The 24608-nt window shown below is 50.0% G+C and overlaps 8 protein-coding genes across 8 annotated transcripts; 4 read left to right on the top strand and 4 right to left on the bottom strand.

The window, feature by feature from the left end:
- Positions 1-410: 410 nt before the first annotated feature.
- Z518_11409 (uncharacterized protein) lies at positions 411-2354 on the bottom strand (the record flags this gene model as incomplete). The annotated part of the gene is made up of 1 exon (XM_013411104.1): positions 411-2354. The coding sequence occupies one exon, from the start codon at positions 2352-2354 to the stop codon at positions 411-413; it is 1944 nt and encodes a 647-aa protein (XP_013266558.1).
- Positions 2355-4071: 1717 nt separating this feature from the next.
- Z518_11408 (uncharacterized protein) lies at positions 4072-5060 on the top strand (the record flags this gene model as incomplete). Its single annotated transcript, XM_013411103.1, has 3 exons — positions 4072-4101; positions 4160-4195; positions 4254-5060. The coding sequence occupies 3 exons, from the start codon at positions 4072-4074 to the stop codon at positions 5058-5060; spliced, it is 873 nt and encodes a 290-aa protein (XP_013266557.1).
- A 1806-nt stretch (positions 5061-6866) lies between these two features.
- Positions 6867-11377, top strand: Z518_11407 (uncharacterized protein; the record flags this gene model as incomplete). Its single annotated transcript, XM_013411102.1, has 2 exons — positions 6867-11105; positions 11168-11377. 2 exons carry the CDS (start codon positions 6867-6869, stop codon positions 11375-11377), a joined length of 4449 nt encoding a protein of 1482 aa, XP_013266556.1.
- Positions 11378-12274: 897 nt separating this feature from the next.
- Z518_11406 (uncharacterized protein) lies at positions 12275-13301 on the bottom strand (the record flags this gene model as incomplete). Its single annotated transcript, XM_013411101.1, has 2 exons — positions 12275-12500; positions 12601-13301. 2 exons carry the CDS (start codon positions 13299-13301, stop codon positions 12275-12277), a joined length of 927 nt encoding a protein of 308 aa, XP_013266555.1.
- A 721-nt stretch (positions 13302-14022) lies between these two features.
- Z518_11405 (uncharacterized protein) lies at positions 14023-16239 on the bottom strand (the record flags this gene model as incomplete). The annotated part of the gene is made up of 4 exons (XM_013411100.1): positions 14023-14725; positions 14787-14899; positions 14953-16010; positions 16065-16239. The coding sequence occupies 4 exons, from the start codon at positions 16237-16239 to the stop codon at positions 14023-14025; spliced, it is 2049 nt and encodes a 682-aa protein (XP_013266554.1).
- Positions 16240-16905: 666 nt separating this feature from the next.
- Z518_11404 (uncharacterized protein) lies at positions 16906-19233 on the bottom strand (the record flags this gene model as incomplete). Its single annotated transcript, XM_013411099.1, has 1 exon — positions 16906-19233. One exon carries the CDS (start codon positions 19231-19233, stop codon positions 16906-16908), a length of 2328 nt encoding a protein of 775 aa, XP_013266553.1.
- A 414-nt stretch (positions 19234-19647) lies between these two features.
- Positions 19648-21177, top strand: Z518_11403 (RuvB-like helicase 2; the record flags this gene model as incomplete). The annotated part of the gene is made up of 3 exons (XM_013411098.1): positions 19648-19656; positions 19708-20154; positions 20212-21177. 3 exons carry the CDS (start codon positions 19648-19650, stop codon positions 21175-21177), a joined length of 1422 nt encoding a protein of 473 aa, XP_013266552.1.
- Positions 21178-23239: 2062 nt separating this feature from the next.
- On the top strand, positions 23240-24585 carry Z518_11402 (uncharacterized protein; the record flags this gene model as incomplete). Its single annotated transcript, XM_013411097.1, has 3 exons — positions 23240-23309; positions 23362-23413; positions 23475-24585. The coding sequence occupies 3 exons, from the start codon at positions 23240-23242 to the stop codon at positions 24583-24585; spliced, it is 1233 nt and encodes a 410-aa protein (XP_013266551.1).
- Between the last annotated feature and the right edge of the window lie 23 nt (positions 24586-24608).

Here is a 24608-nt window from a genome sequence, read left to right as displayed (position 1 = left end):
TAGAAAGCGCGTCCGCAATCGACGCGAAAGATGCTGCTACTGAACCCGATTGTTGTTGGGATTGAGAATATCTACGAGAGCTCTCCTGCTGATTTGGGTTGGTTTCCTTTTTTTCCTTGTCACGCTTCGCCGCTCATCTAAATTTCGCTGTGCCATCGGGCACCGCATATAGATCGCTTCACCATGTTGGTTGATTTCCAAATGAGCTTGAGAATTTTTCTATTTCAAATACCCGTCGGAGACGGACACCGTCGTTTTACTCAAGGCTGAACATGATCATATACAGACCGACAAGTGGACATACACCTCCATGGCATAAGAACCTCAACCGAAGTATATGAAACAAAGCCCAATGCCGCACAACTCTCTGTTGAATATAATACCCGCGGAACTTAGGTGTCGCCTCCAAATCACCATGCGTACCCGGTAGAGACTGGCTGACTATCGCGGCCGTTCCAATCACCGTCGTCACTTGGCTCGTCGTCCAAAAAATCATCTTCGTGGAATTGTTCTTGAGAGGGCCTCTGGTCGGATATGACCAGATTAACCACATCACACCTAGCTTGGGTAGTTTTCGGCATGGGCACCTCGCTTTCGTCGGTGACGTCCCCTAAGCTCAGCTTTTTGAGGTGGCTGTTGGCTATTCGTGTGCTCTGTCGTTGCGAAGGTTGTGATGATCTCTTGGACGGTCTGTTGCTTGCATTTGTCGGTTCGGCGGTATTAAGAAAAACATTTTCGAGCTTGGGCAACCATGTTTTTCTCAGCTTGGCACGGTCTCGCCAGCTGGCATCCTTTAAGATTGCTTTGATGTTGAGCTTTTTGAGGGATGGCAGATTCTCAGAACAATCCACGAGTGATGCAAAGAATTCCTCCGCATCTGCCGCCGACAGCTGGCGCAAATTTTCGACAGACACATTGACGAGATTGGTGGGCCAAGTGGGGGGACCATTGGGCAGTAATTCGTCGTAGAGTGGATCTCGATCACGGTATGATGTTGGATCGATGTATATCATGTCGACCTCAAGATTTTGGAGACGAGGACAAAGAGATTGGAGGTTCGCCATAAAACCCAGGGACATGGACTGGTTACCAAAGAGTCGGAGTGTCGTCAATGTACTCCCTCCTGTGAGTAAATACTGCTCGAGCGCAGTCGATGTCAGGCGAGAACAATGTGCCACTTCCAAATGTTGGAGACCGGTTGGAAGCATGGCAGCCGTGGCCTCGTCCAATATCGCACAATTTCGAAACGATAGACTTTCCAACCCGGAAAGCTCCTTCAATGCTCCACCAAGTAGGCTCTGCGCTTTGGCGACATCTAGTTCGGTTGATTTCTCGGGTAGGGTCATGTTGAGAAGGGAGACTTCACGAAGTCTTCTGAATGCGGGTCGGCAATGGGCGGAAAACGCCGTTTGAAGAGCACCTATAGCATTGGAGAATCTGCCATTCCACTCAAAACTTTTCATCACAAGACTATTGCTATCAAGACGGTCAAAGAGCTCTGCTGGATAAGACCAATTGAACCTCTGCGCCGTAGGCTGGGCCCATATTGAGGTTCGGAAGTCGTCGTGATTGGAATACAAGCGCATGCTCTGGAGAAGAGGTGTCCGGGAAATCAAATTGTCAACTGAAATGCCACTCTTTTTGACGAGGAGTTGCTTGACTTCAATGTCGACATGGTGGATCTTTTTCCGATAGTCTGTCATCAGGCCCGCGGGGTCCGCCGTGAGCAAACGTATGAGGCCATGGGCTCGCCAGGCCGGATATAAAGGAGGACTGTAGAGCAAAGCTGCCATGCAGGCGTCGTGGAGCGAGCGACACAGGACAGAAACGGAACAAAGCCAATTTATGGAAGGAGTGTTGCGCGACGCTTGTTCGTAGAGAGGATAGGCCGCGTACTTCATGATGTTCACAAGGATGTGGTATGGAAGTTGTTGCCAGGGAGGTATTTGTCCTTTTGGAGAATGCCAGGGTGTGATGATGGTGGCATTTAGGCCTGGTTTGGAAGGAAGATCTGAGGGTCGAATCTTTTGTCGCTTGTATGCAGTGAAAGCATTCGCGGTGGAGGGTCTTGTCGTAGGGGGGGCTTTTCTTTTTCGCGTGTTTGACGACATCGCATCTTGTGTTGAACCACGCATCCTTGCCATTCTTTGAGGTGGACTCTCCTCCGATGAAGAGTCAAGCACTTCTTCCGAGGACTGTTGAATTTCTTCATCGCTCGACTCTCGATATGTCTGGACTCGACGGACGGCTCGCGAAGGTTGGGATCGGGTCTCGAATTCGGAGAAGTCGTCGGAGTCGCTATCATCGTTGGCATAGCGTACTCGAGGGCCACGACGTGGCCGAGATCGACTCATGGTGATAGAATGGGACAAGAGGACGAGTTACACATCGGATGAGAGATATTGGAGGACGGTCAGAGGGAGAAGGAAGGGAGAGTATGTGGGCAGCGTCTGATGTGCAGGACAAACTCTAGTGCATGTTGGGGAGTTTTCGAGTCGCAGACTAGCGCCGGCACCCGCCGACTCATAGCTGGCAAACAAACAACCTAAAATCTGGGAACAGGGGAACCATTCTTTTGAAGAAAAGTCGTCTGGTTGGGCGCGTCAATAAATGAAGAGGCTGTCTCGCTTTTTAGGCTTTCTAGCCGCCAAGTCTTCAGTCAGGGGAGGCCAAGGGCCTGCTGCAGTGTGCCGTCACGTGTTATCACGTGCTGTCATCACGTGCCACAGCTCCTACCATCATCTCGATTACAAGATACAGTATGTATGGTCGCATTGTCCTTGGAAGATTTGGTCCGCTGCCGATGGTCGAGAGAATGCGCAAAGGACTCAAATATCATCTCTTGTTCATAAAAGCTTGAATCAGTGCGTGTGTGCCGAATCTTTTGTCAGCAAAGATCGGTTCCTGAACCTGAAGATCAAGCTCTTTTTGGCGTTGGGGGCACATGAACAACCGAAAACATCTCTTGGTGGTATTCTATGTACAAGTACGTGTTTACTGGGTCATGCCTCAGGCCATGGGCATGTGGGTAATTTTACCGGGGGGCCGAGTATTTAATGCTCCGTAGTCACACAGCGTCTGCGGAGGAGGATTTATGCTATCGCAGGATGGGGGCAAGCGTTTGCCAATACAGACTTCAACAGTGTTGCAATGACGATGCACTGCCACTCGGATCCACTTATTTTTCGCCCTCTATCGGCGTAGCAGGTTGTCAGCCACGCCAAACTATACGATTCCAGCGCTGTCCAGCACATCACGCAAGAGCGATGATCTTGTACGGCCTTGGACACTCTTGCGGCTCAAGATAGTAATGGATATGCAAAAGTAAACCAACATACTTAGAAACCCATCCTGGAATATTCTTGTATATCGTGTGTTAGTCCTCCAATATCCAAGGCAAGCCACACACCTGTCCAAGTCAGAGCGCAACTCTAAACTGCAAAGGAGGGTCAAATCTCCGCTTGCACCTGCCGTGTCTCATCATCGAGATCCATCGTCCTGGCAGAGGTCCCTCCCTTTCCCCCGTGGCAGCTGGGAAGCTCGTCTTTTCTTCCCAGGACCACAGCCAATCTTAAACCTCGTCTCTCAGTTCAGTCCCGTTCATCTGGCCTTTTTTCCTTCTTTTCCAACCAAAAAGCTTACAACCCATAACTTGTTTCTCTCTGCACCCTCTGTCGAATAGCATAGCCGGCTCGCAGCTTGTTGCAAGAGAATTCCTAATCGGCAATTCCACCCTGCGAATCTTTCTCTGCCGACTCCGACAAAAGTCCTCCGTGCCAACTTTCGTTACCTGCAGCTAGCCAATCCTTGCATTTGTTATCATATCCTTCCTTCCACTCTTCTTGCATTGTTCAGAGACAATTCTCCAAAAATATCTCCCCTCCTACGCCTGCTCCGATTACCAGGCCTCCATCTTTCTGTCTCGAACCAGACCGAGTCCTCCACTCTCGCACGCACTTGTACCCCTCCATTGCATGGTGTTTCAAGAAAAATCGCATGCACCTTTCTTCCCTGGCCATCTCTTCAGCAATCGCTGGCTACAGCACGGCTCTTTGAAGAGCCCCTCTACAAATGGGGTCAACACAATACGGGAAATTTCAAGTGAGACCTTGAGAAAAGATCATATACCAACCAGGTGATTGACTCATTGTTTTCGCAGGACTTCTGTCGCGATTCAACCCTTCCCATATGCAACGTAGGTTCTCTCCGAACACGCATCTGGTTTCTTCGCTTCCATTCTGACAACTTTCTAGATCCTCACAACCAACAACCAACCTCCCGGCCTCAACTATGGCGGCTGCGTCCTACGAGGGATCTCGCTGAGTAACAATAGATATCTGGCCAATTTGGGTTCCATACTCCTTTGCGGCGTGGCCATTCTCGTCACCTTGTTCCTATTATGGCGGGCGGAACGGAAAGCGGCCGCTGTCGGTCGTCGAGAAATGCAGCTTTTTTTGATCGGATTTCTGGTGATTGAGATATGTGAAATATTCACCGTGGGCGGATTTCCCTTGGACAACGACGTGCGCAAAGGATTCACCGCGGTCCACCTGGCTGCCATTACTGCGACCATGTGGATTTTGCTTATGAACGCGCTCGTGGGATATCAACTGCTCGACGACGGTACTCCGTTGTCAATGGCATTGATTGGAGGAAGCGCCTTCGCCTTGTTCATTGGAACAGGTTACATTGCGCTCGATACCGCCTTTTCTTGGACTGGATATTGGGACAGTTCTCTGCAACCACCTCATCGAAACATCGCACTTTACACGCTATATCAGCTAGCGCCACTGGTTTTTATGTTCCTGTTCTTCGTCCTCGAATCGATTCTCGTTCTCAGGGTGCTTGGAGAGAGAAAGCCAATGGTCTATCTGATTGCAGCTGCGCTCCTTTTTGCAATCGGTCAAATCTTTCAATATGTGATCTCGGTCCACATATGCAATCCAACCAACGGCAAAGTCAATGGTGCTTTGTTCGAGACTCTCTTTACCCTGCTGAGTGTCGTCGCCGTGTTTGTGTTCTGGTCATCCATAACAGAGGATGACTGGCCCATTCAGTGAGGGCGAGAGAACCAAAAAAAAAAAAAAAAAAAAGAGTTGGCTTCGGTTGATGGTCTCGATGGTTCCACCCCGTGTAGACCTCTTCATACATGGAGAATATTGTACAAGAATTTGCATGGAAGCGGCACCCGCGTATGGAGAATGAATGTTTAATGTGTTGGCAAATGTAATTCGTGCAAATTGCCAACGAAATCAGGCTGGAATATCATCTGCTCTCACTGCAGCTAATGGTTTCGACCAAAAATGGAGCTTGGGCGCGCAAAGCTTGACGATTTTTGACGCAGCGTGTGGCGTTTTAAAATGTGTTTGATGGCATTTTTTCTGCGGAGGTCTCTCATCATTTTGGTCGATAACGGCATCGCGCAGAGGACGTTCGAGATGCAACTGGACCAGCGGGCTGGGCTGCAATCTGGTATCATAGCAAACCATCTAAGCCTAGACTAGAATAAATAGTAAGATATGGATCAGATTCGGGACCGTGGAGGGAAGACAAATGTGTTTCTTTATCCGTTCTCGCGATGATTGTGCTGAACCTGATGGGAAAAAGCTTGAAGACCGTCATCCCAATGGCGGTAAAAATTGTCTTCTTTTATTCCGATTCCAAGAAGGCCCATTTGGTGTTTCAATCCCCTATCTTTTGTCGACGGGGATCACAGGTCACAAGACAATCTTCACTCCTACGCAAGGAAGAGTCCATTCTGACCGACCGATAAGATAACGGAGCCAATGGGTACCAATTCCGGTATCGAGTGCTGGTGACTGCGGGAAAGAGGATGTAGACGGGATTATTTGACGGGCCTCATCAAGCAATCCAGATGCGGAATCCTTGACGGCGTGAGCGAGGCCCGACAGCGTGCTTTGTGTGATGTCAGTCAGAAAATCTCCCATTCCATCGGTATAATTTGCCTGGCCTTCCAGGTTCAGAGCACCGGTTGTTGTGTAAAGTCGCGGAATGAACCAAGACGCAATCGAGGAGGTCTCTTTGCTGTGCTGACTGAAGTCGATGAAACAGCGGTTGGACCAGTGACAAGAGCTTGCAAAGAGAATGATCAGGAGGAACGAGCAATAGATACATGGTCGGTTGAGGACGTATGTCAAGGCTAGTAATAAGATCAGGTGGACAGGCGAGAGGGATAATGGGAGCGGTAACAAGAGTAAGGGAAGGTAACTGAACAATAGAATCAGTAAATCTGAAATGATAGTTACCAGGGATCCTGGGTGGTCGGAACGCTACCTTCGGAGACAGTACATCATTGCAAGCCTTTGCAGAAGAATTTCTGGATGAACGGATGGAGTGGGGTTTGCCTCGGATGTTCGTACGATTTTAGATATTTGTGAAGAAGAGCGATTGTGAGGGAATGAAATGGTTTTTGAGAAAAAAGGGGGAAGAGCGTTTTCGATCTGTAGGCTTGCAATAAAAAGTAGGATATATATGTTGTATGTTGGCGGTTTGGTTTTGAAGGCTGAAGAGTGGCGAGTTTGTCTGGGTACGGAGTTAAAGCAAAAAAGGTATTGCGATCGTTTGATGCTAGCGCCGATCCCCAAACGCTTTGGATCATGCTACCACCAAAAAGGTCGCCGGGTTAATTTCCAGGCATAAAAGCTGCCCAACAAGCGGCGGTGTTCATACCTTCATCGCGCGCTTCTGTGCCCACGTCCATTCATTCCTGCTTCAGATCTCAATCCTGGGGTGACATCCAGGACGAGTCCAAAGGTTCTTCTGCGCCGAGCTCATCCATACAGCCTTGCTTGATATCGGCCATAGTAACTGCATCTTGCTTTTTCGTCTTGTCCTTGACTGAAAAAATGTCAACCAACGATTTGCAAGCTCTCTTTGCCCACCTGAGACCCAAGAATCGCGAGTCATCAACACCTTCTCACACCTCCAACACTACTCATCGATCTAACTCAAACGGAAATCCGCCTCAGCTGTCTGGTTCCTCACCACTGCCTTCGAGCCCTCCACCGTTTGCCTCTGTATCATCCTACAACCCGGTGGCTTCCCAGCCGGCTAGCGGCTCCTCCGCATCTGCTCAGTCTCTGCTGAATTTGCTGAACTTCGTGCCGGCCACCACCACGTCTACAGATCCTGGCGCCGCAGCCTGTCCTCCTGCAAATGCCCAAGAGCAAGGACAAAACGATATTGGAGAGGGATCTACTCCCGCTGAGGTCACTAAACAAGCTTCGGGAATGTCTGGGCCAGAGCTACTGGCAAAGCTTCTGAACCCTCCACCTGCTGGAGTACTGGATAATACAAGCTCTCCGTTCCACTTGGAGGACCAAGGCGGAGGCGGAGGGGGGGAAAGAACAACGTCCACTACTAGTCGGGATCCGTCCCAAGATGCATTACTCAAGCTCCTCAGCAAGGCCCATCCGACAAACTCTCCAAATGGACGAACACCTTCCGTGGAGAGATTACGACCACAACCATCCGATGGCGATACGGAACGACCAGCCCAAACAGAGCCGCCATTTCACCTATTTGGCCCCGATGCAGGCGCAGGACCGCTCCCACCGTTTGAGGAATCCAAACCGGAAAACAAGCCACCCACTCAGAACCGACCCATCTTTACTTACACCAACCCTTTCGAAGCGTTGAATGCTTCACGCTCTCAAACCCCCAAGTCGGGCACCGCCGTCCCTATCTTCCATAACCCTGATGTTGCTCAACCAAGCGTAGAGAGTGGGGACGACCAACTTTGGGAAGGAGCTTCGCGCGTGGCTACGGCTGAGCAAGCCGCCAGGAGAAAGATCCAGACACCCAGGCTACCTTCCACAAGCAAACACAGCACAGTCTCATGCGAAGCTTCGGTCTCGGCACCGGATCCGGAAAAGGATGTCGGAGAAGAAGTTCCTCCTGCCGACGACGGGTTGGTGTCTAGCTCATCACAGTCGGGTCCAACAGTACCTAAAGAAATGACCAAGGATGAACCCGTTGTTGATTCCGACGATGGAACCAAACATGATCAAAATCAAAATGGCGGACAGGCCACGGATCATCAAGCCGAGGGCGGAGATGAATGGGAAGACGCTGAAGATTCTCCAAATAAAGGATTTCCCCAGCGAACCGTGCCTGTGTACAATTTCCCGATCAAGCCCTTTGTGTCAATTACACTTCAACTTGGTGCTAGCTCGGGAATCGTTATTCGGGACGATGGAGTTATGGAGATTTCGCGCCTGAAGAAAGACTTTGATCAGTTGGATCGTTCCTTGGCAGCAGCAACTTCAAAGTACATCACCTATGCCCTTGTCAAGAACGGTGGTATGCGTATCATCAGACAGGACGACGGCAGCGACCGACAGGTGTTCAAAAATTCCCATGATCGTATCTTTAATGTTGCTGTGTGTACGAACTCCACAACGGGCGGTCCTTCGGATGATCAGGCTGTTCTTGGAACCGGGGTGAGTGGCGCCGTGTACTATGCAACCATTTCCAAGAACGGCAAAGATTTGTTTGAGAAGAACGGACTTGAGTCTGAAAGTCTGATTTTCCCTCCTTATCCTCCAGCCGACGAGAACACGGCCGGAGGCGTTTTAAAGACGCGGGCCAAACGAAGTTCGCGCCATCCGGAATTCTTCGCCATTGGAAGAGGGAAGTCGATTCATCTCGTCTGGCCTGCCGCGGCTATCTCTCCGCGATATGGCATCACCGATTTTAATCGGCGAGTTGACGTTGACAAGCTTTTCCAAGAACGAGCTCTGCAAATTTACACCGGGAAGGCAGGCAAAGACTTCACGTTCAGCGAGGATGATAGTGTCATAGTATCTCTGGACAAGACCGGAAGACTAAGATTCTGGGATATTCGAAAGTTGACCGAGGAACCCAATGCCACTGCCGCACGTGTGGCCAGTATGACTGTCGATATGCCACTATTGTCACTTTCCACGGCATCGCCCGCCGAAAAGTCATGGCCGACTTCCGTTCTTTTCGTTGATAAGGCCCGGCCGTACGTCAAAGGAGGAGCTTTGCGATATGTTCTCGTCGGATTACGACAAAATCATACCCTCCAGCTGTGGGACATTGCCTTAGGAAAGGCCGTTCAGGAACTCAATTTTCCCCACGAGAACGAAACCGATGGAATCTGCAGTGTCAGCTATCATGCCAATAGCGGTATTATTGTGGTCGGCCATCCCACCCGAAACTCACTATTTTTTATTCATCTCTCGGCCCCACGATACAGCCTCAGTTCATCTTTGTCCCAAGCGGTATACGTTCAACGCATTTCTATGAAGGACCCTGAGCTCCCCAAACCAGAATCTACCGCTTGTATGAGCGGCATACGTGAGATCTCTTTCGCCGAGAAAGGTCAGTTGAGAAGTGTTGAACTACTGCCCATCCATCGGCCGGCGGAAGCACAGAAGGCAGTCGACGAAAAGACGCCGCTATTCGAGCTTTATGTCGTTCATTCGAAAGGAGTCACTTGTTTGAACATTACCAAAGAAGACCTTGGATGGAATGCAGAGAGCAAAGTTGTCCATGGCATTGATGCTGCCAAAGAAGGTCTCGTAAACTTGAAAGAATTAAGACTTGGGAGTGTGATTGAGGAGGGTCCTCGTGGCAAAAGTCCGGCGGAGGAGGTGCACCAATCCAGCAAAGCTTCCAAGAAGAAGACGGGAAAGAAGCTTTCGTCTGTTGCGGACCGTGATGGGGCCGTCCCAAGTGAAACTCAAGACGTTCACAAGCCGGCGCACCCTCTCAGCAGTGGTGCCCCTGAACTACAGAGCCATACGACCAATGGTGAATCGGCATTGACCAAAGAAAACAAGAAAAGCAAGAAGAAAGCGGCACAGCACGCGGAGATGCCTGCGTCATCAATATCTACGCCACGGACAGCGTCGCCAACCAAAGCTGTGCCGCCATCGAAAGACATCCCGCCGGGTGCAGAGTTGACCCCCTTTGATGACAATGCCCCCCAACCTGGCGGGGCTCATCCTTCGACGGCTTCGGCTATCGAGATGGACAACAAATCTGATGCAGTCACAGTGGGAATCTCCGGTGACTGGTTGGATAGAGAGCTGAAGAAGGTGGAACGTGCCGTGTCAACCGAATTTCGCAAGGAACTCAATGTTTTGTACCAGAACATCCAGAATGATCGTATGGTGCAAGACTCCTCATCTGTTGCACGTCAGGAAGCACTTCTTCGGCTGGTGTCTACCACCCTGACCAATAATGTGGAAAAGGCTCTATCCCGCATACTCGCTGCACAGATGCATCAATCCATGGTCCCGGCGCTCACGGGAGTCACTGTCCAAGCCGTGAGTAGCCAAGTAGGCGAAGCCGTGGCGAAATCTCTCCATTCGCTTGTTCCCCACGAACTTGGCGTTCAATTGCCCGTAGCAATCAATTCAGCTCTGCAAAGCCCCCAGATGAGCCGGACTATAGCGGAGACCATATCTCAAAGGATATCCAAACAGACCGAAAGCCAACTCGCCGACCTTTTGCTGAAGCAAGTCGTCCCAGCTTTCAAGACTCTCGCATTTTCGACTGCGGAGAAGGCAGCGTCCGAAGTAGAAGTTCGACTCCGAAATGAGATCCGCCAGTTGGAAAGTGACCGACGCCACGATATGAATCGACTGGAAAAGCTTGGTCAAGTTCTCCAAGCTACCGCAGAGACTCTGCAGCAGATGTCCGATACTCAGGTAGCCTTCCAAGGCCAGATTCTGAAGGATCGCCGCCAGCTAGCTCTTCTTGGGGAGAATAGCTCACCAGGCGCGTCACGACAAGTATCCACGGCTCGAATGACACCCTCTCCTCGGCCAATTCCTCAGCGAACAAAGACGAAGGAGGAATCAGAACTGGAAGAGATAGCTCAACTAATGAATGAGGGCCGCTACGAAGAAGGTTCAATCAAATGGTTGCAATCCAGCCAACCTGTGGAGCTTTTCGACCAACTTTTCATCCACTTCACTCCCGAATATCTGGCCACGGATGTGTCGCCTCTCATTGCTTTCTCGATTGCCATCACGATTGGCAATTCTCTAACAACCAATACCCTTCAAAGACTGGAATGGATTTCTGCTGCCTTCAATGCTGTCGATTCTTCTGTAAGTATTTTCATTCTGCGTGAACGGTATGCCATATGGCGCTAACCCAACTTGATGCAAAGGACCCAGAAATAGCGGACCTCGCACAGCATGCTCCAGCACTGCTGAGCTCCCTTATTCAGAAACTTGAGAGTCTTTACATGACAATGGCAGAACGCGATCCAAGAGATCCTGCCTTGCACATCATGCCAGCGGTTTCAAAGAAGGCGAAGGATATGAGGGCGTCGTTGCAGGACTCTGTGGGATACGGTCGGTCTGCCCCGACTCTCTAGAGAGAACTCGTCCGACGGTGAAGGAACTGTGCTCTCAAAGGGCAGAGTCGCAAGCACCGGAGCCGACGGCACATCGTAAGAGATCCATAACTTTTTGAGCATAAACGGGCTGATTACTTTTCTAGCCCATTTGTCCTTGGAGGGCTCTGCATGCAAGAGAGGGATGAGGAATTGAAAATTCCCCGAATCGATTTGGCCTTGTCCACTACAAGCAATTACTTTGGTATTGGCCATTCCAAAGTCATGACTGATCAGTGCAGAGATGGCTCGCCGGCTCGCTGGAGATATATATAAGATAGAGCGATAAAAATTCGGGGATTTAGTCCACTCAAGTCTCAACTGAGATCCAGCATGATCGAAATTTTTCACTCCACGTTGGTGCCATCGGGTGTACCGTTTCGTTTCCGCGGCCTCCAACGGTGAACCTCGATTAAGTTCTTATTCATTCACTTGTACCGTGACTCAACGTCGATGACCCCATCAAGATTGTGATGGAAAATTCGCTCCCTCAAAACAAGATACCTCCATAACGAAGACGCTGACTGATTTTGAAGTTGGCATTCCACGAGAAAATGGCCCTTGCCATCGTAATGAGAGATTTCAAGCCCACCTAAGGAGGAGGACATATTGGAGCAATAGCAATAGTCAGGCTTTATGGAACTGAAGCCTCTTGGTCTACTAACTATATTGGCAGAGCTGGCTTTGCTTGTGGTACCATTGCTGCCGCGCTGTCCGTTATGCTCCCTAAATCTCCAAGGCTGGACATATTCCACCACAATCGGGGAAAGAATGAAGCCAGATTGTCCAATTCTCTTAAACGCAAGCTATACTATCACATCGTTGGAGTAGGGAGTGCCTAAATCGACAAGCCGATTTTCCACACAACCAAGCTCACACTCATAGCACCACTGTCTCGGTGTCTTCTACGCCGAAGAAGAGCTGCATGGGGTCTTTGTACTGATAGAAACCACAAAAAGGGGGGCTGATACCGTAGCCGAGTAACCGTTGAGCCTTGGGGGAGAGAGATTTAGCTTTCTCTGGCGGGACGGCAAAGTACTGATTCTCTACCTGTCGGTACATTCCCTTCGCCAGGAAGATGCCAACAGTCTCCCGGGATTCGTCTCTAATGGGATGGGGGAGCATTAGCAAGGATGATCCGAGATGGGGGCCAGGGTGGGTTAAAAAAAAGGGAGGGAAAAAGAACGGGAAAGTCTTAGGCTTACGTGGTAGTATTTGCACCGCCGGCATGATAGGTGCTGCCCAAAAAGATGGTGGCATCGCCAGGTTCGAGCTCTGCGGGGACGGCTTCGTGGTCGTAGGGACAGCGATCGTCTTTCCAGAGGTGAGAGCCCGGAATCACGATAGTGGCACCATTTGCCTTTGTTGTTCTGGTCAATGCAGTCACACAGCCGATTAACATCGACTTGTCTGTGTCTCGAATGTGGTAGTCGATCTCGTCTCGATGCAGGCCCTGTTGCTTGGAGCCCGGATTCACCTGAAAGCCGACCGTGCTAGAAATTTGCGGTTTGGAGACCGCACTGTGCTTCTCCTGGCCAAGCCAGTATGTGAACTCGGAAGTGAGCATGCTGGAAGCCACGCTGTAGAAGAGCGGGTTCAATGCCAATTCGACACAAGAAGGCGAGATTGCCAGTAAGCCAACAGCTCGCCTTGTTGTTGTGGGGAAGAAGCCTGACTTGTCACCACTGTCAGCATCAAAGTGTGGTTTGAGATCGAGTCGAATTCGCTCAGCCATTTCTTTGGAGATAAGATTTGCGACGATGACGGCTCCGTCCCGCTCGAGGATCTCTTGCAAGTACTCAGCCGTGGTGGTAGGGTCTCGGGCATCCACTCGAACCAGGACTGGGCGTTTGGACGGAGCATCAACCATCTCAGAAGGGCTTGTTTCAGGAAAGGCGAACACCATGGTGATTCGAAGAGCGAGAATGCTTGATCTGGTGGATTGCTTCGGAGGACAGTGGAATGTAGGGGTTGTTGTTAGTGATGGCAAGATTGTTGATGTTAATCATATGAGGAAAGAGATGACCCCAATGATATGAGACAGACCTGAATATTTATCTCCAGTCCATCCCAGGTTAGCACCGGAGGGACATTAAGGCACGAGGCGGACCTTCACGGTTTGTAGTTTAACTCATCCCTTGGCTTGTGATCGGTCTGTCACGTTGCATTGCACGTTGAATAGAGAAGAGATGTTTGAGTACAGATTGATTGATTATGAGGGCTCGTGGTGGTGATGGGCTGCTGTGGAAAGATAACCCTCTTTGGGATAACGGCGGGAGTTGAGGATAATCCCCATTTATCCCGTCCATCCCAGTGGACGGATTTTTGGCTCCACATCATCCCCAGGTTGATAAAAAATCCGAGATGATCATCCGATAACACATCGATTAAGTAATGTGCGGAAAATCCGAGGAGGTGAACACTCACTAGATCCTAGATCCTCCCAAAGAAGACACGGAAGGTAAAGCTAACAATGGCTGAGATACGGACGAGAGGAATGATGAATGTCATTTATGGGAGAATTCCCCGTGATGGTACCAAGGATGGCGACATTGGGCGGTGGAAGCTTCGTCCTGTAACATGTTGCAGAGCTAAATTCAACATCATGAGTTCAGATGGCGCGCCTTTTAGTAATGACCACCTTGCCACTCTTCGTCCCTGCTTTGCTCGCTCTCCGTGCTGCTCATGCTCGAGTTTCTCTTCAAGAGATCAGTTAGAGAGACCTTCTCCCCGCGTTTCAATGCACTTTCGATCTCCTGTCGCCGACGTCGGCCCAGTTTGCAGTGGGCAGAATAGACACACCTTCTCTTTTCCTCGGGACAAAATCCGCCCGTCCAGAATTTGTCGCCCTCGCATGAATTCCCGAAAAGATCCAGGACAAGAACGAAAAGCACTAGCGTAGTCGTGATTGAAATCAGGTCCAACGATGTCAGCGAATCCGCGAGGGGAAGACAGATGATGATGGTGGCCACTCCGACCCGAATCATCAGTCGTGGTCGCTTGCGGAGCCGGGTCTTCGCCAGTCTCTTGTGAATGTGACAGAATGAAATCAGAGCCATTGAGATTAACGCGATTCCCAGGCCGCCACAGTAGAACCATCGGAGCGCGTCGCTAACCATTGGTTCGCTTCTTTCCTCGTAATGCTCTCCCAGGTCCTCTGGATTGGCGTCATCACAATCATGAGCGAGTACTAGTTGTGAAAGCGTGGATGCTGCAAGAACGTATCCCATGATGAATGGCAGATGTGCCGATGTCCACACCGTACTACTAAGCCAGTGCCTTCTTATAGCGTGAACGTGTACGAAATATGCGTCAATTTCAAAGTAGATCCTAAGGTGATGTGAGAAAAAAAAAAAAAAATTGGCCACAAGGTCGTGTTCAGAGTAAATACCAATTAAACGTAAATGCCTGGATTAAACCAAGGACTCCTTTGCCAAAAAATGCATTGATTCCAAACGAAGCTTTGGATTGAAATAGAATGGTGAGGATAGAATAGCCAAAGACCTGGATGCTTGCGTTAGTGGCGCACAACCAGGATGCTGGCGAGGTCCACTCACCAATGATACAAATGCATTGTTGCGCTCAACGCGGTGTTCGATGTTGACGGCAGGAAAGAATTCAAACCATTTTGCAATCGGCTTCATGAAAGTATTCCGACCTGCTTCTTTCATAATGTAAACCAATAGTATGCCGCCAAAGATGTCAACTGCAAGAGCAATGAAAATCAACGCCAGTTGATTCGGCCATTCCACGTGGATGCTTCCAATCCAGATCACGACGGAGATGACAACCATGACTGCCAGACTCACCATCGCCCCACGGATAGTCGGAAGCAGAATTGCCACGCTGAGATACCATATCGCCCCGAACAACCTTTGAGTAATATAGAATGCGATGGCGGAGGTGTAGGTCGACTCAAATGCGTATGCAATGTTCGTTGTGAAGCCGAAAAGACAGACGAGGTAGAAAATAACGTTGACCCTTTGGAAGATGTCATCAATCTCGAAATGGTTGATGATCATGGTTAAGTCGGACCAGATCTTCCAAGCAACGGAGAAGATGATGACGAAATGAAGGAGCGACAGTCCATCGGGATGCTCAACGGCTCTTTCACCCACGATATCAATCACACCGACGTACACTAGATCAACGAATAGCTCGAATGAAGCCACCTCTCCGGCTTTGGCGGATCTCCAGAGGAGCCCTTTATGGAAATATTGTCGGATGACGGGTCGTCGAATAAATTTGAGAGCCTCAGTTGAACGGTCCTTGTGCTTGTCGCTGGCGGAAGGGTGACCGCTGTGGACCGAGGTCGTCTCGGAATCTTCGTCTTTGGTCCTGAGATGTGCTGAGTACCCGTAGCGATCAAACGACGCATCGAGAGACACGGCATGGGCAGTTACTTGATGCAACTCAGCGGCAAGAGCGTCCAATTCGGATTTGACATGTTCGATATCTGAATACAGGTCTCCGTGGTGATTCATTAGTTCGTCCCGTCGCGATTCATGATGGGCGTGTAATTCGCGAATGGCCTCCACGTGCTCGGCAGAGCCTTGAAGAATGACATCAAATTCGTCGAGGGACTTCTCCCGGAGTAACTCGTTCCGCTTTTGTTCTAAGAATCGGATTGGTCGATGTCGATGTCTTCAGAAGCAGGCGCGATACTCACCTAAGTGTAGGGGATCACGGCAAACATGCAATGTTTTCCCTGTATGAGGATGAACAAACTCCAGGAAGCGCCTGCCGTGACCGTGGATATGAGGTCGGTGATGATGGTGGTGCTCACGGTGATTGGGGCTGGCTGTGCCGTCGGTCTTGAGGTAGCTCTCTGGTGTCGAAGTCATTTAGACGGTTCAGCAAGCAAGGCTGAGAGCGAAAAATTGGAATCCAGAATAGATGCGATACTTGAGGGCGGATCGTGAGAACTGGGGCTTCTAGGACGAGACGGTGTGAATTTTTGACAGATCGGTGGGTGACTGGCTTTCCTGAAGGGGGAGATTTGATGCCTGACTAGGAGCGAACCGCAAGGGCAAATCAAAACGCAGAATTGGAATGCCGGTGGGGACTTCCAAGGCTTTGTCAGCAGCCTAAAGAAGGGCAGGGGCCCCCTGTTCGCTTCCATTCTGGCCAGTATCAAAAACAATCATTGGCGTTAGAAGATAGCCGAAACACCACAAGCGCAATCTATCCCATGAGGGTGGCGGCGTATCAATGTAGCATATACCCGTCACATCAAATTCCTGATTCGTGCAACAGTCTAAGGAGTAGGACGCGGCACTCCGTCAACTTCCAGCCGCCGTTGCCGCTTTCAAACCCATCTGTCTACGCATAATGAACGGGCCGCCATACTGCTGAAATCAGGAGCGGCTTTCCATCCTGCAGAGCTCCACTACTCCATGCCAAAGACATGTATTGGGTATCATTCCGTTGTCATAACTTTCCCCAGCTCAAACACAAATCTCAAACTCAGACATCGTGCCATTTTAGTAAATGAATAGCAAGACCGCAATCTAGGGGCGCCGTTCTCTGCGTCTCTGTGGTGCTCGGACGGAATCATCCGATTCAACGGTGGAGAGATTATCCACCTCTGGGCTTCCCGACCGCCTTCGCTTCGCTGGTGGTCGAACTGTATCTTCCGACTGTCGCGGCTTTTGGAACATTTGGATTAAAACCGAACCCTCTTCTTCTGCATTTACCACATCGGATTTATGCGAGCTGTGATGCCCTGTTATGCTGCCGTTGGATTCATGACTTAAGAATGATGTCTTTCTTCTCGATCTGTTGCTGGCTTTAGGCTTTAGGCGGTCTGGCGTTGTTTGGAGCGTTCGCTTGGAAACCAACGCGGCCCATTCGGTAGATGTTGGGGATACAGCCTCGGCGCTACTAGACTTGCCTAGCTGCGGCCGCAAATCCTCGAGGTAAGTCTCGATCTCGTCGAGTTTCTTATTTGTAGATGCATGGTATTTTGAGTAGTTTTTGATGGAGCGTGTGTGCGACATCTGCAGTTTTTTGATATCGTTGACAATATTGTCACGAGTCTTGCGGAATTCTCGAACCAGAGAATCGTAATTTGACCGCGCGTGTGTTCTGGCCCCATCGATATTTTCTTCGAGTGCCCGAAGGCGTTCGTCCTGTTCCGCGGTGAACTCCTCTGCCATATGAGAGGGTTGCTCAAGTCTGCTGCGTAAGTTCTGCACTTCGGCCTCGACCTTCCCCAATCCCTGTTCAAATTTAGGTAGCGTCGGAGCTACAACACCTATCATTTGGCGAGCAAGAGTCTCGCTAGTCAGGTTGTCGAAGCGGTGACTTTGCCACTGTGACAGGTGAACTTGCTTTTCGAGTCCTTTCCGCAACGTTTCAAGTTGAGACTCTAATTCGCGAATTCTGGGGACAAGTGCGGCAGCCGATTCGAGGGTCTGAAGGTGCTCGTTCGATAATTGAGGCACGTCGAGTCGAGATTTCGAACCCTTTTCAACTTCCATTAGCTGTTGTTGAATACTCTCGAATTTCGCACGCAAGTCTCGCTCGGTACGTTTGATATCTTCCACTATGAGCGCGTCACGGGCATTGTTGGCGCGATCGACCTCCGTGGTGAACTTCTCAAATTTGTCGTCCATTCGAGAGGCTAGGGCATTCGCTGCTGCATCGGTGTGGCTGGCGAAAGATTTTGACATTTCGGATTTCGCACCGGCGAGAGCGGACTCGAACGACTGGAGCTCTTCGTGCTGCTTTTCCAGAAATCTTTGTAGAGTGTGCACCTTATCAGATTGGGCTTCACTGGATTTTTGTAGGTTGCCGACCTCGTTTCTAAGGGTATTTGTTCCGACTTGTAAATCCGCGGAGCTTGTCTTCACCCTTTCTAAGCCGTATTGGATGTCCGAGAGCTGTGAACGAAGCGCCGCTTGTTCCGCCATATCCTGCGAGGTCTCTTTAAGCAGAGTCGCCAGATTAGTTTCGACTGCTTGGCACCGATTGCGGATCGTCTCCTCCTTGAGATAGGTGCTTTTATGCAAACGGTCCAAACGGTCTGGTAGCTCGTCTAGTGATTTGAACTCGTTCCGTACTTTTTGCACCTGTTCCGCCGTTTCTTTGCGCAGTTCGTCGACTAGCGCATCGCTGGTTCCAATATCTGATCTTCGGACGCTTCGCAGTTCTCGCAGCTCCTCCTCCATTTGCTTCATCTTGTCTTGAAGGACATTGAGATGGGTTCGGATCCTCTCGTTCTCGGCCACTAGATTGGCAATTCGAGAGGCCGCTAGGTCTGTGCCTTCATTCTTGGAGTCATGTTGAGACCGGAGGTTATCCAAATCTCTTTGAAGAGTGCTTATCTGAGTAGTCAGAAGCCGCTGGGTGTCTCTAGCAACAGCATCGACCAAAAGCCGTACGAGATCCTGAGCTGAGATATTTTCGGCTGCGCGAGACGCGCGGAGCTCTGTCTTGGCAGACTCACAGATAGAGTCGATCTTCTTCTTCCTCTGAAACGCCTGCTCAATGACGATAGGAAACTGTGCAGATGTCTTTTGAGATCGGTCATACTCCGCCTGTGCGGTCTTTGCTTCGGTTTCGAGATAGCTCGTCTTGCGTTTAGCAAGGGCGCTGTCTATGACATTCGACAATAATGTGAGAATTGATTTTGGGAGGTCACCAAAATCACTCAGTGTCGAGGCAGCAATTTCATCATTGGTACTTTGATTCTTTCGCGGTGTATTTGCACCGGAATTGTCTCTTTCTGCACCTCGATTGAGGGTCATAGCTGGCTCGGCATTGTTGTAAGATGTCGTCCGTGTTCTTCTGCGTGGGTCTCTTGAGGGACCAGACGTGTCGGAGGATTTTGGCATTTTAAGGGTCGGGACATGTTCACAAACGCTTCATTGACGCACGGCCGTCTATGAACGCGTTCGAGGTTCAATTACTGGTGAAATTGCGGGAACAGAGAAGTGGTGGCTGGATCAGCAGATTCTGGTTCAATGAAGAGACAATCGAGGAGGAGCATAGACGCGTCTGACGGAGCCTTCAGTTGACTCTGTATGCCTCAAATGGGAAATGAGAGACACCTGAGTAGAGTGGTGAAAAAAAGGTGGCAAGCGATCCCCGCTGAAACGACCCATCAAAAAACTTCCCGCTGCTTATCCCCAACAGCCAAATAGGCAGGTTTTCCGGAGGTTTGCACGTGGTTGAACAATTCAGAGTTGTTAATGCGTTTCTCGACCCTTTTCCATTGTCACACTCTCATCTCGACCTCCTCTACCAAAATGGCGGCAGTGAGTCTTTGGGATCCCTTCTAACCTGCCGATTTACTAACTTCGCGCCAGCCCATCACCACGGTGTCGGACAGCCGCGAGGTTCGAGGCCTCAATCTCATTGCTGCGCATTCCCACATTCGTGGACTGGGGGTCGACCTAGCAACCCTTGAGCCTCGAGGCTCTTCCCAGGGACTGATCGGGCAAGAGAAGGCACGAAAAGCGGCCGCGGTCATTCTGCAGATGGTCAAGGAGGGCAAGATTGCAGGGAGAGCCGTCCTGGTCGCCGGGCCTCCCAGTACAGGGAAAACGGCCATCGCGATGGCAATGGCACAGTCTTTGGGCCCTGATGTACCTTTCACGATGCTTGCATCTTCAGAGATTTTTTCACTCGAAATGTCCAAAACAGAGGCACTGACACAAGCCTTCCGAAAATCCATTGGTGTCAGAATCAAGGAAGAAAGTGAGATCATTGAAGGCGAGGTGGTGGAAATACAGATTGACCGGAGTGTCTCAGGGGTGAGTGAGACAATTGACGCCCACGGTGGCCTCGGAGCTAATAGAATTGTTACCAAGGGGAACAAACAAGGGAAACTTACGATCAAAACGACCGACATGGAAACCGTCTACGATATGGGAGCCAAGATGATCGATTCAATGACCAAAGAAAGAGTCATGGCCGGAGATGTAATATCGATTGATAAGTCTTCGGGCAAAATCACCAAATTGGGGAGATCGTACACCAGATCAAGAGACTACGATGCCATGGGCGCCGACACGAAATTTGTGCAATGTCCAGAAGGCGAGCTACAAGTTCGCAAGGAGGTTGTTCATACGGTCAGTCTTCACGAGATCGATGTAATCAATTCTCGGACGCAGGGATTCCTTGCGCTTTTTTCGGGCGATACTGGTGAAATTCGAAGTGAGGTGCGCGACCAGATCAACACCAAAGTTGGAGAGTGGAAAGAGGAGGGGAAAGCCGACATCATTCCCGGCGTGCTATTCATTGACGAGGTGCACATGTTGGACATCGAGTGTTACTCCTACATAAATCGCGCATTGGAGGCGGACCTGGCACCCATTGTCATTATGGCAAGCAACAGAGGGAATACTCGCATTCGCGGAACGACGTACAACTCGCCTCATGGCCTCCCTCTGGATTTTCTCGACCGTGTGGTCATCATCAGCACCCAACCCTATTCACCCGAAGAGATCTCCCAGATACTGGCTATCCGTGCCCAGGAAGAGGAAGTCGATCTCTCCGCTGATGCACTTGCCCTCCTTACGAAAATCGGTCAAGAGTCGGGTTTGAGATATGCCAGCAACATCATCACCACGTCCACATTACTTGGTCAAAAACGCCGAGCCAAAGAAGTAAGCATTGAAGACGTCCAGCGAAGCTACAGACTATTCTATGACCCGGCAAGATCTATCAAGCTCGTCAGCGACTTCGAAAAACAGTTCATCAATGAGAATGGAGAGGTCAATTTTGCTGTGAACGGTACTAATGGAACTCATGGTGATGCAATGGATACTGCTTGAAATGCACAGTGCATTGGAACCATGGAAATTAAATGCGACATCTCATGATCACCGAGAACGTCTGACCAGCGCGGCGCATGAGGTGAGAGCAACCATGTCTCACATTTCAATCGCGCGCAAAGCAAGCAAAGGCATCGAGACACACGCCCGGTTTAGGCGACTGGGAGCTGAAGCCACGTGCCCGATTTTTGAGGACATACAACAGCCGACTGCCGCCTTGAAATCCTCGGGACCGCCTGTCCGTCCAATGACTCTTGATTTTGATACTCGATGCTAGATTCAGACACATCCATGAGGATTCTTGGTAATCCAGTGTACAACAGGGAACGGAATCTACCAAGGTGCTCTCGGCACTGCCTGGAGCCATGGCGAGATAGAAAATATGGGTATTTCCTGCATTCATGTTCTTGGTTCTACCTCTCCACCTGTCAGGCTAAATTCTGGTGTTTCGTGGTGAATGTTTTGGCTAACGCCGCCTTCTGGTCGGTTCTTCCCATAATCTCGGTTTGTGTTCCTGACAGCGCACAGAATTTGAAACTATGGCCATTCTTCTAGAGAGGGGTCCATGAGTGATGCATTCACTGGTTTCAATCCTGGAGGTCTGTAGTAAGCATAGGATTCGTTGGAGAACTTCTCTGTTCCAAAGAAAATATTCCCTTCTGGCGATAGTCAGCTTTCCGTCTGATCGTTGAAAGGTTTATGATGGAGATATAAGGCACGAATTTGTTAACATAAGGAGTGAATTATGGCGTCTGTTTCGACAGAGGTACGAGACGGATGTGTGTTGTTCAATGTCGACATTCCCTAGGTCCAAAAGTCCAAATGGGTCGTGAGAGAGCTAGTTCTCCGAAATCATCAAGCACGAAGAAGGCAGTCCATTACTTCAGGTCGATATCCTGGTGCATGGACTGTGCAGAGAAAGAATTGGCCACAAACACTGAGCAGGTTAGTCATAAAACAATAAATGCATCACAACATGTGTTCTCTTGCTAATCATCCAGGTGAGGACTAGGCTCACTTCTCTTGAAAGGAGCGTCCGGACCCGAATATCGATTTGACAGGCTTCTCCATCACTGACATCCACATGGTTTGGCCCGATGCGGACAAGCTTTCCATATTTTTCATATAACCTCGATGGAATTCCTTCATAACCTTCGGCAGCCACTTGGTATGTTTCCAAAAGATTTGTGAAGGACACAACGCACGTTCCAGGGAATTTGGACAAGACGTACAAGAAGGAATAATAACGCAAGGACACAGATACAGTGTAGAACGATGACGATGCCACATCCCAAGAAATGAGGAATGCAGGCGCAGACTAGCTCAAAAGAGAGCATGATTAATTCCTGACCGATATTTCTTTTTTCTGGACAAAGAGAATGTTAATTATTGAGAGAAGCGACACGCAGAAGGGACATAATAGCTCGACCAATATTGCCGGAGTTCGCCTGTGCATCTCCCATGCTCCTAAAACCGAGGCCAGTGATAAGATTGCATGTTTTTTAGCTGCCCACGGTCAGACAGCCAACTACGGCTGCAGAGATTCAACGCGCAAACAAAGTTGTGTGTGTTGATGAATGTTGTCAGAAAGAGATTCGAAAGAAGGGCGGAGTTCTGGGGCTGGAGAAGGCAACACGGATTCGAGAATCAATCCGCTTGATCGGTACGGTGATCACCAAAGAATGGTGTCGTGTCGTATATGCTGTTGATATTGTACAGACAAACTCACATCGTCGAGGTCAGGGAAATAAGGTCCACCGAGTAGTTGGTGACGGAACAATGTTGATCCGGGAAAATTAAAAAAATAAAAAGGTTTGCAGACTATGGCTGATGGCCATTTTTTGTATAGACTTCGGTTCGCTCTTTGCCGGCCGCGTTCTGTGTATCAATATGCATCTTCCCTCGACTGCGCATACACCCTGAGCTTCATGCTCTACTCCTGTCGCTGTCACTCGGCCCTGTTCTGTTTCGTTACTGCAGTCGAGAACTTCGTTTCGCAATTTTACCGTCTCCTCGTCTTCACCAAATACCATGCCGTCAAACCTCATTGACATCCAAAATCATGGCAGATCGAATTCCTTTCCTTGAGCCACTAAAGACAATTCATGAAACACGTGCCACTGAGGATTTCGGTACGACTCTCTTCTCTTGACCGTGGATCTGATACTGATATCGGGCGTCTAGTCAAGGCATTTGTTGTTGAGATCCCTATCAAATTGACAAGTAAAGCACTCAGGTATGCATGTTTTCCTTGGAAAAAGCACGGTCCAGAACTAACCACCTCTGCCGTCTATCAGCATTGTCAAACCCGTCATTCCTTCTGGCGGCCAGCATCCTTCATTTAGCCACCTTCGACGTGTGTGTACGCTATCACACTTACCTCTGGATCTGACCTGGCGCCGTGATTATGACTCCGGGGTCCTTCAGACGGTGTTTCTTATACTACCAAATACTGGGGTCCCCTGGGAGGATATACAAGCTATTCTCATGCCCCACATCGACGTTGAAGGACTTCCTCGTTGTTTCGATGCTGTGGTACCACGATTGGCGCCCTTGAGTGCTGAACAAGCCACGCTTTGGACTGAGAGGTACTGGCCGTCAATCTTCAATCCGTCTTCACAAGTCATCCAGGATGCACCGCCTCTCGACCAGCTTCGCCGTGTGCGGACCGCTCTCGAAGTACGAGGTGCGGACAAGTATATGAAGTTGGCAATCAGAACCGCAGTCGAATCTGAAGAAGGTGGGCATGGAAGATCCGTCGGCGCCGTGGTGGTTGATCCGGATGCAGGAGCCGTTGTGGCTGTCGCTGGGGACGCCCGTTGGTGGTCTGACGACTCCGAAGTCCACGAATCATTGATGGCAAGTCATGGAGAAGGGAGACCAGAATACCATGCCGTTATGAGGGTCATTGCAATGGTTGCCAACAAGGAACTTCGACGACGTATCAAAAATGGATCTCACCATAATTTTCTCGCCACTTGTTCCGAAACGCCATCCGGCCAGGCCCTCACCACCATCGAAGCACGCTACGAGGATGAGAACAAAGTCCTTCGGGACCTCGCAGCTGGACCTGGTAACGTTGCTCTCGATGAAGGCGACGGATTGCCCAAGAAGCAGTCAGAGTCCCGTCCCGATGCCTACCTTTGCAACGGACTGGACCTGTATCTCACTCACGAACCCTGCGTATGCTGTGCTATGGCCATGATTCACTCCAGGTTCAGAGCCTGTGTCTTCGCTCGAAGAATGCCCGCGAGCGGCGGCCTTTGTGCCGAAGCTGGCGGTCAGAAACCGGGATATGGCCTTTTCTGGCGCCGGGAGCTCAACTGGAGGGTCATGACTTTCCAGCATAATCAGGCATCGGCGTTGGGAGTCGGAAATCGAATTGACACGGGAATATTCCATGCTTAGGAGGTCAACCATTCGGAATATCA

This window comes from Rhinocladiella mackenziei, assembly GCF_000835555.1.
Source record: "Rhinocladiella mackenziei CBS 650.93 unplaced genomic scaffold supercont1.13, whole genome shotgun sequence".
NCBI lineage: Eukaryota > Fungi > Ascomycota > Eurotiomycetes > Chaetothyriales > Herpotrichiellaceae > Rhinocladiella > Rhinocladiella mackenziei.
The sequence above is the reverse complement of the archived record's forward strand: the minus strand, read 5'-3'. Positions and strand labels throughout refer to the sequence as shown.